The sequence below is a fragment of the Ovis canadensis genome, chromosome 4, assembly GCF_042477335.2.
Source record: "Ovis canadensis isolate MfBH-ARS-UI-01 breed Bighorn chromosome 4, ARS-UI_OviCan_v2, whole genome shotgun sequence".
Taxonomy (NCBI): Eukaryota; Metazoa; Chordata; class Mammalia; order Artiodactyla; family Bovidae; genus Ovis; species Ovis canadensis.
In genome coordinates, this window is record NC_091248.1 from 105,817,450 (window position 1) to 105,835,959 (window position 18,510).

General features: G+C 37.0%; 1 protein-coding gene across 2 annotated transcripts in view; it reads right to left on the reverse strand.

Annotated features, from left to right (window-relative positions):
• Window positions 1-18,510, reverse strand: part of GRM8 (glutamate metabotropic receptor 8) — an 883,624-nt gene that overhangs the window by 109,202 nt on the left and 755,912 nt on the right. For both annotated transcript variants that reach the window (XM_069588313.1, XM_069588314.1), the window contains exon 9: window positions 9,147-10,082. In XM_069588313.1, coding sequence (XP_069444414.1) covers window positions 9,147-10,082 — 936 coding nt within the window. The remainder of the gene's footprint in view (window positions 1-9,146; window positions 10,083-18,510) is intronic.

Sequence of the window (18,510 nt, forward strand, 5' to 3'; positions counted from 1 at the left end):
GGAGGTGTCCAAGACTTCAGTGGAGAAAATAGCTAGAGATGAGGTGGATATAGCAAGAGCAGTGAAATTAGAAGTGGGGCCTGTCTTTGACTTTGGTACTGAAACTAAATCCTTGTATACTCAAGCTTGTATTGGACATATTTTCTTTTTAGGACTGAAGGAAAATTCTCCCACTTTTGAGTCATTCTTTTATGCCATTTCCATAAAAGTGCATGTGATTTTATAAATGCTTTTAAAAGATGTTGTTTTATAAATATTTAATATTCTACTATTTTGATTCTGAATTGTAAATGTCAAGTATTCTGTTTTGGGTTTTTTTTTATGTTATACTTTGTTAAAAAGGAAAAAAATGTAATTTTTTTAGTCATGTACATGACTAAATTTAATGTACTGAAAATAAAAATTAAGAAAAAAAAAAAAAAACCAGAAATGGAGCCTGAAGGGGTGAATGGATTGCTGCACTCTTACAATAAAACTTTAAAGGCTAAGGAGTTGTTTCTTATGGATGAGCAAAGAGAGTGGTTTCTTAAATAGGATCTGGTCTTAGTAAAGATGCTGTGAAGCTTGTTGAAATGACAGCAAAAGATTTAGAATATTACATAAATTCAATTGATAAAACACAGTAGGTTTTGAGAGGATTGACTCCCATTTTGAAAGAAGTTCTACCCTGGATTAAACGCTATCAAACAGCATTGAAAGGAAGAGTCAGTCAATGAGGCAAATTTCACTGCTGTCTTATTTTAAGAAATTGCCATAGCCTACCCCCCAACTTTCATCAGCCACTACCTTGATCATCCAGCAGCCCTTAGCATCAAGGCAAGACCTTCTACCAGCCAAAAGACATGATTAGCCCAAGGCTCAGATGACAGCATTTTTTAGCCATAAAATATTTTTAATTAAGTAATAAACACTTTTTTAGATATGACAATTTTGCAAAGATAATAGTCTATAGTATAAACAGAACCTTTATATGCACTGGGAAACAGAAAAAAAAAAACCTAAAATCTAGGTGACATGCTTTATTGTGTTATTTGCTTTATTGTGGTGGTCTGGAACTAAATCCACAATATCTCAGAAAAGGTAATGATCTCTCTGTCTCCCTCCACCTCTCCCTCCTTTCTCTCTCCCATCTCTCTTTTCTTCCTTTATTTTAGTTTCCTTTTCTTTCCTTCTTTTTTTTAATTTCATTATCACCTTAGAGGAAATATATGTATATATATGTGTATATATATACATATATATATGTGTGTATATATATATATATATATATTTGTGGCAGGTAATATCTTGAACCAGAAACCAGACTATTTTTTGATATTTCTTTAAATGATGCACATAAGTCTGCTTTGCATTTGCTTTAAACAGCCTGGAATTTATACTAATATTTGGTTAACTATTTCTCTGCACTATGAGGTAGATGGTACCAATCCATGTGATACTGCATTTAGAGATTGTAAAAAACTTCCCACCATAAAAATGGATATATGGTTACAGCCAAAAGGAACTATTTGCTTGCAATCTGCTCTTCCTGGCACCCTGTGTGCTCCATGAGATATAAGCAGCTACTGAATCATGGAAAATGCAATTTGAAGTTACATAAGTAAATTAGTCACTGCATTCTGTACCATCAACAGTCTGGGCTGTCATTAAAGTTCTGCCTATAGAGAAAAAAATAAGTCTATTTGTATGGCATTCCTGCTAAACATTTTGAAATAAAGTCTTGGTCACTATATCTCAGAAAATATTCACATTTGGGCCTAAATCAAATCTAGTTCTCCAGCATTTCAAAGATATTAAGAAAGCTAAACCATTTTAGTGAGATACGCAAGCTTGAAGACTAAATTCCCAGGTTGACTATTTAAGTGTTAATTAATAATTTATTGTAATGGACATAGAAAATTCAAATTTTTATAAACTCAGTTTCAATTAAAAAAGAGAGAGATGGAGGTGCAAATCTCACCAATAGCCAAATGCTTAAATTAAGTAGCCCCAAACCACACAGCTTCCTCTAAGCCACCCCAAAAAGTGGGATCATGGAATCTAGGCTAGGTTCATTGTGCAAATATTTCTTTTTGCCATCTAATAAAATAGGTACCCCTACAATGAGTTTCCTTACATGTCTAAGTTGGTAATATTTTGCAGCAGTAATATGCAGAACAAATGGGGGGAAAAAAAGTAGTAAGCCTGGCTAAGGCAGTCTTCTCTAGAAGGGCTACTTAACAGACTTGCTTACATTGTGCCTTGGGGCTTCCCGGGTGGTGGTACTGGTAAAAAAAACCTGCCTCCCAGTGCAGGAGACATAAGAGAGGTGAGTTCGATCCCTGGGTTGGGAAAATTCCCTGGATTGAGCCACTAGGATTTTCCCAACCCAGGGGATACTGGAGGAGGGAGTAGCAACCCACTCCAGTATTCTTGCCTGGAGAATCCCATGAACATAGGAGCCTGGCGGGCTACAGTCCATGGGGTTGCACAGAGTCAGACAGGATCAAAGCAACTTAGCACACACAGTGTGCCTTAGAATCTCCTTAATTTCATTTATTTCTTCTATATCTTCACAAGTATATCATTTTTACTGAGTGTATAAAGTGTGTGCTAGTCACTCAGTCATGTCTGACTCTCTGTGACCCATGGACTGTAGCCTGCCAGGCTCCTCTGTCCATGGAATTTTCCAGGCAAGATCACTGGAGTGGGTTGCCAATCTCTTCTCCAGGGGATCTACCCAACCCAGGGATCGAACTCGGGTCTCCCGCATTGCAGGGCAAATTCTTAACAGACTGAGCCACTAGGAAATGCATAAATGAGCTACCATAAATGTTTTCCTTTCCAGCCTTTTTTGTTTGTTTCTCTTTTTTTTAATTTTTTTTTTCTTTCAGAGTTGGTTGTAACAAGCTGGTATGATTAATCTTGATTAGACAGAATCTCCCATAATACCTGAAATTGTTCTATAACGTGGACACTGTGAAACCTTTAAAGGAATCAGCTTCAAATGACTGTAAGTGAACAAGGAAAGAAAACTCTGTAAAGTTAATGATAATTGCAGACACACAAGATGGATACTGATCACTGTTTTCCTTCCTTTCTTTCTACAGAAATGGAGAAAAAGTTAGGAGACATTTATGGTTGGTCTGATCTCTGAAAATTACTTCCATTGCTGTCTAGGTTATATTGACACTCTTACCCCAGGTTTTAAGGCTGTTCTTTTCTCATCTGTATTACTTCTCAAAGCAGGGACTTTATTATTGTTTTCAGAACCACTTCGCACAGCTCTTGTTAGAGTTATTCACTTTTCAGTTTTAACCCAAGTATTTCAGCAACCACTTTCTGATGACACTTGCCTTTCTTCTAGTATTTTCTACTGAATATATGAAAGCAGTTACATATTGCCTCAGAGCAACAACACTCTCTTCTCTCTCTTCCTAGTCCTGAAGATTCTTGTGTCTGTTTTTAACTTCTGTAATCTTGTATGATTTACCCTCAGGCAAGCCCCTGTGTTTGAAAAAGCATATCTGGTTGGGATGCTCCAGAGACATGGTCTAAATGGCTGGAGAAATTAATGCAATTATCTGGATAACTTCAAATGCATTTAATCATTAAACAAATATTTCTGGAGAACCCATTCCAAGTCCAGTTTTATGCTAGGTGTCAAGGATATGATAGTGAACAAGATAAAATTTGATTTCTGCCCTCATGAAATACAGCCAACTTCTGTTGATTGCCTATTATGTGCTAAATACATCTTGTGACTCATAGTATGTAACTCTCAGCAAAACTACCATGCTTGTGTGTGTGTGCTGAGTCACTTCAGTAGTGTCCAACTCTTTGCCACCCTATGTACTGTAGCCTGCCAGATTCCTCTGTCCATGAGGTTCTCCAGGCAAGAATACTGGAGTGGGTTGCCGTGCCCTTCTCAAAACTACCATGAGGTATCTATTAATACAAAAATATACCATAATGAGATGAGGGGATTTTTTAAGTCAATCATCTTCCTGCCCTTTCCTAGATGGTATGAAGTTAAGTCTGCTTTAGTTTGTGAATAGGGCTGGGCACAGATGGCAGGCGAATGCTTCATGTTGCTTTATATCTGGGTTTGCATTCTCTAGGGAATGTATTGCTATCGGCACAAATGGAGCCACTTCACTGCATTTTCTCAGCTAATTCAGCAGAGCTTAAGAATTTGAACCCACATCCTCCCACTCCAAAGTTCGCACTCTTCCTGTTTCCACTCATCCACCTCTGCACCCCTGCACTCTTCTGCTCTTATCAACAGATTGAGTGAAAGCATAAGGGAGATGCTTTTGTCATGCAAAAAGCATCTGGGAAAACAACATAAATTCTCCTTTGATTTGTGCATTTTAGACAGAACTAAGGACAACTTTAAGAATTCCTTTTTATATTTCTCCCTAAATATTTAGCAGTCCTATATCACAATAAGTGATACTGACAAAAACTTTTAAAGAAATGCATTTGGCCCATCATTCAAGGAAAAATATTTTTCAGGAAAAAAAGTTATAATGGGAATCACAATATGATCACTACATAAGGTTACCATTATGTCATACTCTAACTTAAATAATAAAATAATAATCAAGCTTTTTTATTATCATATTATGTTATAATGTGCAAGGAAGGCACTCCATTCCCTCATTCAATAGGCATTTGTTGAGAGCATATTACATGAATGTAATGTATAATGTTAAGAGATGTATTCATTCAGATACACACCAGACAGACACAAGTTGCCCTCCATGAACTAATAAAGGGTGACATTTGAAGGTGAGAAGAGGAAATAAAGGGGTGAATGTGAGTAGATGGAGGGGTCTAACGTGACACCAGGTTTCTGACTTAGGCTACTAGATAGAGGCTGCACGACTCATCCTGGTGAAGGAAGAAAGGTTGGTTCAGGATATATGGGCTGTTCGACATTTTGGAGCTTTATTTTCTTTCCTGTCTCTAGGGTATTTTGTTTTGTTTCCACCCTATGCTCTGGTTGAAGCACTGTGCTCCTTGGAGCTTGGCAGTGTCATAACCTTTGTCTGATTATCTAGGCTTTATGAACCCAATTAGAGATGGTAAAATATGTATTTAAGAGATTTCTGCCATCCTAACAACCCTAGACCACCCTTGAGTATTCTCTTCCTGACTATTACATTAATTATATTTTTAATTTTTGTCTTTTCAACCTAATTATGAAAGTTCACATTGGTCCCTGTCCATGCCTCAGTGTCTCCGCCCCTCCCTTCAGGCTGATTTTTATAGAAAAAAAAAAAAGTGTACTTAAAATATGGTTTAGTAGAATGCAGCACTAGGTACAAAGCTAATAAATGATGTCACTAAAATATATTAGGAAAAAATATGATTCATCTCGATTTTAAAATCTGAAAGAAAACGAATGTGGGGAAATTTAAGTGATGTTTTGTCATTGAATGGAGATATACTTTGGAGAGCTTTTTGTCCTCAAGAATGCTACAGAAATCCCTTTATAACTTGATTTTACTCAGAGGTTTTCTAAAACATCTGTTTAAATTATTCAACTAATTTTGCTTTTTATTCCTACTTCTGCAATAATTTCAGAGAGACCTATATGGCTAGATGGGTTTTCTCCTATAGATATGTCTCCATGAAACAGAATTCAATGCATAGCATGTTAATGTTAGTAGCTCAGTTGTGTCTGACTCTTTGCAACCCTGACTGTAACCCATCAGGCTCCTCTGTCCATGGAATTTTCCAGGCCAGAATACTGGAGTGGGTTGTCATTTCCAGTATTGAAAGCATACTGGAAGAAATTTTGCTCTTCTGCTATCTTCCACATTATAAATTCTGTGTCACAGGATGCATAGCTCTCTTTTGGCTTTCTCATCTCACATCTGACTCCTCACTATCTCCCCCTGCCCTTGAGCCTGATTTTCTCCTGCCCTTGAGCCTGGCACTTGCTGGAGCTGGCAGGCGTCAGACAGCATCGGCTGGGGGCCAGGCTGGGAAGGCTCTGGGAAGCAGACTGACATGGCTCAATAATTAGCACAATGCTGGACACAATGCTCAATAAGGATCTGCTGAATTAATGGCTGTATATGCCGCCTGACTGTTGTGAACACTTCAAGCCGATAATGCGGAGTTAACTGGCTGAGCATTATAAATGAGAGTGGAGAACTGACCCACTCTTTGGTCTTCCAAAGTCAATAAAACTTAGAGAAAGCCTGCCTTTAGAGATATAAATGTTTTATTCACTTTTAATATCTATGTCAGTAATTTTAGTAATGCAAAAAAAACAGTTTCAAACATTTTGTGTATTGTTTTGAATAATTAGAGATACTTTGACAGAGAATAGCAGGAAGCAAATTTGAATGTGAAGTGTTAGGATGACGCATAAGTGTATTATACAAAATACTTCAGTAGTAAATCTCAGCTACTTATCATATAATAGTTCTTGATGTAGAGCTGGTCTAAATTAAGCATCTCCAAGCCTAACTAAACAATTTGAGCACTTTCCAATGTTCTGAAAACTCTTAAAATTAGTGTTTCCTCCTGATTGCTTCAGTCATCTCCACATTCAATCATATTATCAATACAAATGAATTCCAATTAGCATATTTTATAAATTGGTCTTACATTGTGCTTCTTTGACTTACTATGATTCCACAAAGCTAAAAGAGGAAAAGGAATTCTGGCTAGCTAGTATTCAGTCATCTCTCTGGAGGCACTGATACATCCATAAGTATGTACATCAACTCCAGGTTTTTGGATGGAGTGGTACAACCCCCATAGTCCCCGCAGCACTGGGCAGGCTCCACCCCCTGACTTTTTCATTGTGTCCATTTCATCCTGAAACGTCTCTTACTGTCTCCACCACTGCTCCTCAGGGGACAGCTGCAACTCTGCAGAATTTCTGATCTGAGATTCAGTGGTCATTTTTTTTTTCAATTACCTTAAAAAAAAAAAACTTTGTATGATCCGTGTTTGAATCACTATGAAGGTGTTCAAAAGCTTGATGTAGGACCATGATTTTATTTATTCTAAAAATCAAGTCACTGAAAGAGTTCTCTGAATAGAAATAACATCTTATATGCCCTTATATTTGCTTCCCCAAGCCCTTGAAGTCACAACATGAAAAGTAAAAGCAGGCTGTCATTTATAAAATGCAAAGGGAGTGAAAGCAAAAAAAAAAAAAAAAAAAAAGAAAGAAAGAAAGGGGGAGTTAGATGTCAGAGCTCAGGAAATTTTGTTTGGTTATATATTTATTGTTGGGCTTCCCTGGTGGCTCAGTGGTAAAGAATTTGCGTTCCAGTGCAGAAGACAAAGGTTCAATCCCTGATCGGGGAAGATCCCACATGTCATGGACCAACTGGGTTCCCCTTACGCCACAACTATTGAGCCTGTGCTCTAGAGTCCAGCAGCCACAACTACTGAGGTCCACGTGCCCAGAGCCTGTGCTCCGCAATAAGGGAGGCCACCACAATGAGAGGTCTGCTACCGCAGCTAGATAGCAGCTCCTACTCACGGCAACTAAAGAAGAGTCCGAGCAACAACAAAAACCCAGCACAGTGGAAAAAAGTTTGTTGTCCACAAGAAAGCAAAATAAACTATCTCTGGCTTTCTCTAGGTAAGACAATATATTTTAAAAAGAAGTATATATTCAAACACAAATACAAGTACCACTTAAATTGATGTTATTAATAATTCACATAATGTGGACATTTCCAGACCCTGAAAAATGTTTTTCCCAACTAGTCCAACTAACCATGTCCAAACAGATCTAATAAACTTTGAGAGACACAAATTTCTTCCTAAGTAAAATTTACAAGTTTGATCCTAATAGATTCCCATTTGCACATGCCAAAATATAATGTTTTCTAGTTGTTAGGTTTAGAGCCCCAAACTGTCTTACTTTACTTTCCTGCCATTTTCAAGGACTTTCAAGGACATCAGATCAGTCAAGTCAAGAAAGGTCAGAGGTCTGGAACCCACGGCCAAGTTGCTCTATTTACTGGTGCATTTGCTGAAGTATGTTTTTTATCTTTCAAAGTTGAAGACCACATTGATTGAGTAAGGGATGAATGCTCATACTAATGAGCTCTCCATGCTCTGGTTGAGTATTTTTCCTGTGAACTAGTTGAAATTTTAAGAGTTATGCAGGACCTTACTTGGAATGTTAGAACCCAGGGAATAAAATCGCCACTCCCGCTCCCACCGCAGATGTTTTGACTTCCTCATGACTTCAAATGATGGAGAATGGAACAATCTTTACATCTTTACACCAAGAGAAGAACTTTCTTGTATACAATTAAGACTGAAGAGCTATCCCTTTAGAACGGTAGCATTTGCCTTTGTTTTATAAGCTGTCTGTCTCCGGCACACCACCCAAACCTTGAATTCATGGTTAACATTAATCCTCTGCTTTTCTATACATAGATTACATATACATCCAGTTCAGCACGTATTTCCTTTCAAACACAGATGTTCTTTACATGCAGTGTTTTATATGGAGAAGTTTATGGAAGATTAGTAACAAAATAAAATGGTTTTTGAAAATTCAAATGATCTTCAACTTCTAAAAAAATATAAACTGTATTATATAATTATCCATTGCTTCTTAAACCCTCCCCACCACCCTCCACATATGAAAAAATGATAAGAATGGAGACTAAAGAGACATAGTAAGATGTTTCAGATTGAACTAAGCCATTTAATTTCTTTGTATTGTTGAAGTTTGCTTCTATAATTAAAACCATCATGATTATTAAGAAATAGCTTTCTTTCAGAGTCACATTAGAACCAGAAAAGGAGGCATTTGTCATGTATTGAGATACCTCTGGCATAGCTCACTCCTCTGAGTCATGTCTGCCCTTTCTCCCTTTCTCTTTTCACATTTGGAAAACAACATCTATGTTAGTTGATAACAGAGCTGGAAGAAAGGACCAAGAAAGTGATGTGAGCTCTGTCAATCTTCAGCCTCGCCAAGGAAAACACATTAAAGTGTTTTTCATGGAAAATCAGCTTCAGTCTACAAATATTCAGAGCAAAGTGACCTTGAATATATATAATACACCAGGATCCTTGGAAGAAGATAAGTGAGCCAAAGAGAAAGAAGGGGAAACATCCTAAAGGAAGAAATTAAATCCAGGAAAACGACTGGCAAATGCATTTCTTACCTTTTCTGCTGACTGGGCTGTACCAAAAAAGATGGGGATGAAAGCTAACCAAATGATGCAGGTGGTGTACATGGTGAATCCAATAGGTTTGGCTTCATTGAAAGTCTCTGGAACTCCTCTTGTTTTAATGGCATAGACAGTACAAGTAACCATCAAGAGAATACTGTACCCCAGTGAACAAATGAGCGAGAGATCAGAGATGTCACACTTGAGCACTCCTCTGGCGTTCTCCGGATCTAGAGTCCTCTGTTCTCCGTAGTCTATGATAATGTGTGGTGGGTCCACAACAAACCAGACACACACTCCCAGGAGCTGGATGGAGATCAGGCTGAAGGTGATCACCAGCTGGGATGCAGGACTGATAAACTTAGGTGCTGTGACAGATTTCTTCCCCTGCTCAAATATTCGGTGGATTCGGTTTGTTTTGGTCAGGAGTGCTGCATAGCTGAAACACATGCCGAGTCCTAGGAAGATCCGCCGGAAGGAGCAGATGATGGTATCTGGTGCTGCAATCATCAAAAAGGTGATTGAATAACAGAGAAAAATCCCCGTGAGGAGCACGTAACTAAGTTCGCGGCCCGAGGCCCGCACGATAGGCGTGTCGTTATAGCGGACAAAGGTCACGATCACAAAGGTGGTGGCGATGATTCCCAAGATGGCAATGAACACGGGCACCACCGCCCAGGGAGAATGCCACTCGAGTTTGATGATGGGGATAAGCTGGCAGCCTGTGCGGTTGACGTTGGGTCTCTGATCCAAAGGGCAGAGCTCACAGGACAGCTCATCTACCTGGTAGTTGTAACCTTCACAGCGCTCGCAGTGCCAGCAGCAAGGGACTCCTTTCACCGTCTTCTTCCTCTCACCGGGCTTACAGGGCAGGCTGCAGACCGACGCTGGGTGAGTGTGCTCTCTATTGGCCCACTGCATGTCTTCCACCTGTGGGTATAAAATATTAATGAGCCTTCCATTTTCCCCCCATTTATAATATCCTAATCCTAGCCACAGGTTTGTAATAAATCACTGAATGCTGACAGGACAGTTTACCATAATAAAAGCCTAGAGTTTCTTTCCCTGACTTTATGAAAGTATTAAATGATTGGGGCCAATAAATCATTCACATCATCAACTTGATGAGTGTCATTAGTTTCCATTTACCTCCTTGATTTTGACCAATCTGACATTTGGAGAAAGATGCATTGATCCAAACAGCTTTAAAATGAAAAAAAAAAAAAAAGTCCCATGGAAAGAAACCTGTTAGAGCTAAACTCAGATATAAATGCCCTGAAATACTGGCTAGGATATAAATACACATATAAACAATTAATCAAATCTTTCTACCATATTTGGGGAAATTCAAATCTCACTGTGTCAGTTTTGAAAGGAAACGGCAAAACTAGCTACTTTAATCTCTGACACTTCTCATGTGTCCATAGTGACAACTATATGAATGGTTTTGCCTCCGTTTAACATTCAAATTCACTTATTCCCCTCAGCCTTGCATTTTCACATTGTGGAAAAGACCATGCCGAGTGAGACAGCTTGATGATGATGTTTCCATTGAACAAAAGTAGGCTTAAAGCAGTGAAATTGATACAAATGAGTGAGATTCCCCTAGTAGGATTTCTGTGTTAAGGCCTTAGGGTTCTATCTCACTCTTTTGAATTAGACCATAGAATACCTCTATTAAAACAAAAGTGTTATTTTAAAGGAATTTTGCCAGTCATTGACCCCTTACCTTAAATTGCTTTACTAAAGGTTCTGGACCCAATTCCAATGTGGGGGACAGGGCAAAAGGGGTTTCCTAAACCACAAAGAAATTCTGGAGCACTAGCTGTTTGTCCTGTAAGTCAAATCAATTCTGACACCATCTACCTGGAAATAGCATCAAATCTCACAAATGCTATAGGAAAAAACCAGAAATTATGGATCAACAATTTATTATGACAAGCAGCTTCTATATAAAAGGTAAGCTCTATGAACAGAGTGATTTTGCTCATTGATGTGGACAAACAATGATGGACACTCAGTTCATCCTCAAATATTTATTGAATTTGTGAGGAAGGAAGAATGTAAGGGGTACCCCTGAGGTAGAAGGAGCCAACTTGAAAGTGCTGAGATCTGGAAATAAAGGATTGCTCAAAGAGGCACAGAGATAAGAGCTGAAGGAATGTTTAAAACAAAACAAAATGAAAAACTATTCTTCCAAGACCAGCACTATAAAAAGCCAAAAGAAAAATCACCATATCCTGTGATAGCCTGGCTCCAAGATGCCCCCCAATAACTTTACCTCCTGGAATCCTGCACTCAAGGAGTTCTCTCCCATTTTAAATGGGCTGATTTGTGTAAACAATAATATATTCCAGAAATGCTGGCATGTGGTTTCTGAGGTTAGGTCATCAGTGACATTTTGGCTTGTGTCTTGTTCTCTCTTGGATTGCTCACTTCAGGGAAATAATTAAATTATCATGAGAGTTCTCCGGCAGCCCCATGGAAAGGAACTGAGGCCTCCCGCCAACAACCAGCACCCGCCTCCCAGGCATGTGAGGGTGTCACCCAGAAAGTGAGTTGTCTGGCCCCAGGCAAGCCTTCGGACGACTGCAGCCCCAGCTGACACCTTGACCACAAACTCATGAGAGACCCTAAGCCAGAAAAACCCAGCTAAGCTGCTTCTGAATTTCCAATCTACAGGAACTGTGTGAGCTAGTGTTTTCTTGTCTTAAGCTGCTAAATATGGAGTTATTATACAGCAATGGAAAACTAATGCAACTCAAGTTTAGCTTTCTTACCCATTCTGTGAACACCACCAGTATAGCAGTCTATTGAAAATCTATTGAGAAGGTAGTGACAACGAACTATCTTTTACCAAAATATGCCCCCCAAGTTGTCTACTGTCAGCAGTATTCTATCATCACTCTTAAGACTGCCTCCCCTGTGGGAACCATGTGACTGAGATTGTTTTCATAAATATATCTACTGCTTAAGGATGCTTTCCTTTCTTGACTGTGGTGTGAATAGTGGAGAGCAGAGAATTGTAGCCTCTAAGCTCAACATTTGCAGAGGGCCATCAAATCCACCTCAGGTAAAGTGGAGAATTCATGCATGTTTAATTTCAAATATCCTCCCTTGAGAAAGTAGATGGTACTTCATGTGTCCTAAGGGAACTCAAGATTATTAGTTCTACCTTGTCTGTTCACCACAAAGGAAAAGCAATCTATCATAACCCTGTTAATTTTCTATTAGCTTTTAATGATTTAGAGAAGTTATTTTATTTATGTATAAGATTCCATTAGGCAAGAAAAAGTTAAATTGAAAGTGGCTTCTCTCAAAAATATTGAAAAAAATGAAATGCTCCACTGAGTGGCTAAAATATTGATTTTATACCCTAATGGACTCTTATAAGATAATAAAATATGTTTTGTGAAGGTTGTTTCAAAGCTAATTATTGTAAAATCAAAACTGCATTTTGTTTGGGGCTTCTATAGATTTATAATATTACTGTTGAAGAAAATGACAGTAAAAAAAAATTCTTAGACATATTAAACTTCAAATTTGGTAGAGACCTTAAAGGTCAACTTATCTAACCACATGTCTGATTCTTTAATTCTCAAAGCATTTTATTTTCTAGAAGGAAATGACTTATTAACAAAGAAATATACTCAATCAGATAGGCCTCGTTACAGAAGATAAATACTCATCATTATAAGCTAAGCATTACATTTTTCTTGATCAGTTTTTTGAATACTCAACTAGTAAAAAAATGTTTTCATAAATAAAAATTGAAGCTATAAGATAATAAAAATACCACATCTTTTAACAACTATAAATTTTCTTTAAGTAAAAAACAATGTAGTCATGAAATGTGTGTGACATTTCATGATATAATGGAGAAAACTATGTATGATTCGGTAAACATGTTAAAAATACATGACTGCATTTCATCAAGGAATCTATTATGTATAACTGTACTGTGTTTTGATACCATAGTTGAAGTCTGGGAACCAACTAATATCCACCCCAAAGAGGAACAAATAGCAAACACTTAAGTCAGGTACTTGTAAATATATTAGTATTTGAGACAAAATTTATTTTAGATATGATGCCAAATCAAAAATAATTCTAATTGAGATTAGTGGTATTAATAGAAATTAAACTTCATATTTTCCACAACTATACTATAAAACACAAAGATCAAATATAGCATCTTTCATAATGAATAAAAATATTTTAAAATAGATCTTCCTCTCCTTTGGCATTATTCTGATATTAGGATATTTATGTCTAAAACATGTGTTCTAACAAATGGATAATAGTTATATTGACAGACCTTCCAGAGATAAAACCTTAGCCCATTCCTGTCTCGACAATGTTCACAACAGTGATTCATTCTGTAGGCCCCAACCCAGTTCATTTTATAGAATATGAGCTATCAACCAGCTTCTGTTGTCAAATTCTATTATTAATGCAGACAAATGCATCAACAACCACAAAACCAAAACTTTCTGAGTGTGCCTACATTTTTTAATCTTTAATCTTCCCAGACATAAATTAAAGACATTATTTTTTATAAAGTAATTTTCTTCTGTGTAGTTCTAATAGCTCCTGATAAAAGGGCTACAAAAATATTTCCCAATTAAAGGTCCCACTGTAATTAATCATTTTCAGTATGCACTACAAAATTCTCACTCAATTTAATACCTCTATTACAGTGTTTTTTCCCCACATATTAAGGTGTATCTTCAATGCTATGATTACTATACATGTGGTAAAATTTTAAATATAACACAAAGATAATTGATATCTAGTCATACCATTCTTAATTAGCTCTTTTCATCTTGCTTTATAAATAAGCATAGTATTAATAATCATTTTGATGACTACTTTGCCACTCCAGTATTCAAAAACCCATTTCTTCATCTGACTTATGTAACAACATAATGCAATCATTTCCAGTGAAACTGGACATTTTCTCAAAGGTTTACTTGTTAATTTTCAAATAATCAACAGGTTTAACAAGTGTATTTAATTAGGATGAGTATTTAAAATCAGTATTTAAAATGTTAGAATTTGGTTATATATTTTGTGAAGCATATGGTTTTGCTAATGCAACTCAAAGTTTATCAATATATTACTTTATATGTTCATATTTATAAATGTTTATATATAAATATATATTGCTTCCTTAATATCCATCCTTTCTTTTGGGTCATGCAATGCTTTCTACTTCTGTTCAGAGTGGTAAGTAGGTTTAGTGTCCTTTGTAAATCTAGTATGTGTGTATGATCCCCAGATTGAAGTCATAGTTTTGTGTGATGTTACAGCTCTACATAACCTCTAAAAATGTAAACACTCCTCCTATTTAAAAAGACTATTTTAAAGTAATTAAAATTTTACTTACAATAGCATTAAAAATAAAATACTTAGGAATAAACTTAACTAGTAAAGTATAATATTTTTAACTTAAAGCTACAAAATATCATTTTAAGAAAGTTAAAGAAATAAATGAAAAGAAATCCGAAGTTCATGGATCAGAAGACTGAACATTGCCAAGATGGAAATACTCACAAAACTAATCAACAGATTCGACATAATCTCTATTAAAATCTCTTCTGACTTCTTTGAAGAAATTGATTAATTGACCCTAAAATTCATAGGGGAATATAAGGGACCAAGAATAGACAAAATGATCTTAAAAGAGTGAAGTTGGAGAATTTACACTTCTTGATTTTAAAACTTCCTACAAAGCTACAGTAATCAAGCAGCATGATACTGGAACAAAGAAAGACTAATCAATGAAAGAAAACTGAGAGCTCAGAAATAATCTATTATATATAAGGTCAATTGATTTTTTTACAAAGCTGACAAGAAAATTCAATGGAGAAAAAAATTGTCTTTTCAACAATGGTTCTGGCAAAAGACATGTCACCAAAAGAATAAGCAACAAAGTTAAAATAAATAAATCAGACTTCATCAATCTTAAATACTTTCATAATTCAACAGATACCATTAGGAGAGTGAAAAAACAACCCACAGAGTGGGCAAAAATATTTCTAACTCATATATCTGATAAGGAACTCATATCAGAATATATATTTTAAAACTCTTAGAATTAAACTGTTAAAAAAGCATACAATCCAATTAAAAAATAAGTAAAAGAAATGAAGAGACATTTCTCAAAAAAAGAGATATGAGTGGTTAATAAGCACAGAGAAAGATGTTTAACATCATTAGTCAACATAGAAATGCAAAACAAAACCATAGTATCCACTAGGATGGTCATAATAAAAAATACAGATAGTATCAAGTTTTATTGAAGATATGGAGAAATTAAAACTCTTTATATTATTGGTGGCAATGTAAAATGGTACAGCTATTTTGGATAGCAGTTTGGCACTTCCTTGAAAAATTAAACATAGAATTGCCATATGACCTAGCAATTCTACTCCTAAATCATTTCAGTCTAAGAAAACTGGAGACATATGCTCACACAAAAATGTATACATGAATTTCATAACAGCATTAGTCATTATAGCAAAAAAGCAGAAAAAAATCCAATTTCATTAAAGAAATGTGCTTTATCTATTCAATCAAATATTAAAAATAAATAAAAAGAAACAAAGTAATAATATATGCTATGAAATAAATGAACCTTGAAAATATGCTAAGTGAAAGAAATCAGTCAAAAAGACCAGTGTGTAATTTTAATTTATATGTACTGTCCAGAATAAGCAAAGGCATATACAGCCAGTAGATTTTTGACTGCCAGCAGTTCAGGAGAGAACGGAATAGAGAGGATTTCTTGGGAGGTGATAAAAATAGTCTAAAATTAGTGGCAATGGATAACATGACTCTCTGACTATACTAAAAACCACTGAATTATGTACTTTAAAAAGGGCAAACTTTATGGTATTTGAATTATCGCAATAAAGCTGTTATGTTTTAAATATGCAAACTATGTTGATACAGTCAGGAAGAATTAACATTCAGTACTGCATTTGCTGTATAAAAAAACATATTGCATACCCACTCTGTTTGAGACACAAGACTCAACACGAGAATTCAACAGTGACCAAGACATGGTCCCTGGCCTCCAGAGTCAGTGCAGGTGGGGAAAGAGATAAGCAGAGAGCCAGTCGCAGCTCAGTATTAGACTCCCTAAGAAAGAAAAGCAGGGAGGAAATGGTGCTGCTAGCAGAGGATTCAGCAGGGGCACTCAGCCTGGGTTTTTGGGATGTGTGGACAGCAGCCTGAAGGCTGTATAGGAGATAAACCATCAGGAACAGGAATCCCAAGAAGGCATCAAGCCAAAAAAATAATAATAATAATAATTAAAATTCAGGGGTGAGAAGCCATAACGAACTGGAGAAACTAAAGATAAATAGCAAAAATACAGATTAAAACACTGGGTGGAGTGGCAAGAGGTAGGCTAAGGAAGAGAGGAAATGCAAGAGCATTTTAAAAGAAACTTATAAGCCATTGAGATGAGTTTAGATGTTACGTTGAAAGTAGTAGTTGGGGTCCTCTGAAGGGACAAAGAAAAAGGCAAAAAGGTTGTCTGAGGAAACCTTAATAATAGCTATGAAAAGAAGAGAAACGAAAGGCAAAGGAGAAAAGGAAAGATAAACCCATTTGAATGCAGGGTTCCAAAGAATAGAAAGGAGAGATTAGAAAGCCTTCCTTGGTGATCAATGTAAAGAAATAGAAGAAAACGATAGAATGAGAAAGACTAGAGACCTCTTCAAGAAAATTAGAGATACCAATGGAACATTTCATGCAAAGATGGACACAATAAACGACAGAAATGAGATGGACATAACAGAAGCAGAAGATATTAAGAAGAGGTGGCAAGAATACAGAGAACTGTACAAAACAGATCTTCATGATCCAGATAATCACAATGGTGTGATCGCTCACCTAGAGGTAGACATCCTGGAATGCGAAGTCAAGTGGGCCTCAGGAAGCGTCACAATGAACAAAGCTAGTGGAGGTGATGGAATTCCACTTGAGCTATTTCAAAACCTAAAAGATGATGCTGTGAAAGTGCTGCATTCAAGATGCCAGCAAATTTGGAAAACTCAGCTGTGGCCACAGGACTTAAAAAGGTCAGTTTTCATTCCAGTCCCAAAGAAAGGCAATGGCAAAGAATGCTCAAACTACTGCACAATAACACTCATCTCACACGTTAGCAAACTAGTGCTCAAAATTCTCCAAGCCAGGCTTTAACAGTACATGAACCGTGAACTTCCAGATGTTCAAGCTGGATTTAGAAAAGGCAGAGGAACCAGAGATCAAATTGCCAACATCCACTGGATGATTGTAAAGGCAAGAGAGTTCCAGAAAAACATCTATTTCGGCTTTATTGACTATGCCAAAGCCTTTGACTGTGTGAATCACAACAAATGCTGGAAAATTCTTCAAGACATGGGAATACCAGATCCACCTGACCTGCTTCCTGAGAAACATGTATGCTGGTCAAGAAGCAACAGTTAAAACTGGACATGGAACAACAGACTGGTTCCAAATCAGGAAAGGAGTATGTTGAGGCTGTGTATTGTCACCCTACTTAATTTACACTGATATTTTTTGGGGGGGGGAGGCTCCAAAATCATGCAGATGGTGACTGCAGCCACAAAATTAAAAGATGCTTGCTTCTTGGAAGAAAAGTTATGACCAACCTAAGCAGCTTATTAAAAAGCAGAGACATTACTTTGCCAACAAAAGCCCATTTAAAACTACGGTTTTTCCAGTAGTCATGTACAGATGTAAGATTTGGACTACAGAGAAAGCTGAGCGCTGAAGAATTAATGCTTTTGAACTGTGGTGTTCGAGAAGACTCTTGAGAGTCCTTTGGCCAGCTAGGAGATCCAGCCAGTCCATCCTAAAGGAAATCAGTCCTGAATATTCATTGGAAGGACTGATGCTGAAGTTGAAACTCCAATACTTTGGCCACCTGATGTGAAGAACTGACTCATCTGAAAAGACCCTAATGCTGGGAAAGATTGAAGGCAGGAGGAGGGGATGACAGAGGATGAGATGGTTGGATGGCATCACCAACTCAATGGACATGAGTTTGAGTAAACTCCAGGAGTTGGTGATAGACAGGGAGGCTTGACCTGTTGCAGTCCATGGAGTCACAAAGAGTTGGACATGACTGAGTAACTGAACTGAAAGGGCAAAAATGATGAGCTGTAATGCATAGGAGGATCACTGTGCAGTAGGTTAGAGAGAAGATGGAAGAAATCCAAGGCTAGATATGGTCAATCACCTGTCAAGCTGAGGCTTTTGCCGAATTCCAGCTGAAAGTGATGACAGGAGGAATCCAAAGAGCAGCAATGAGCTGGAAGGACTTTGTAAGCAGCCCCAGGCT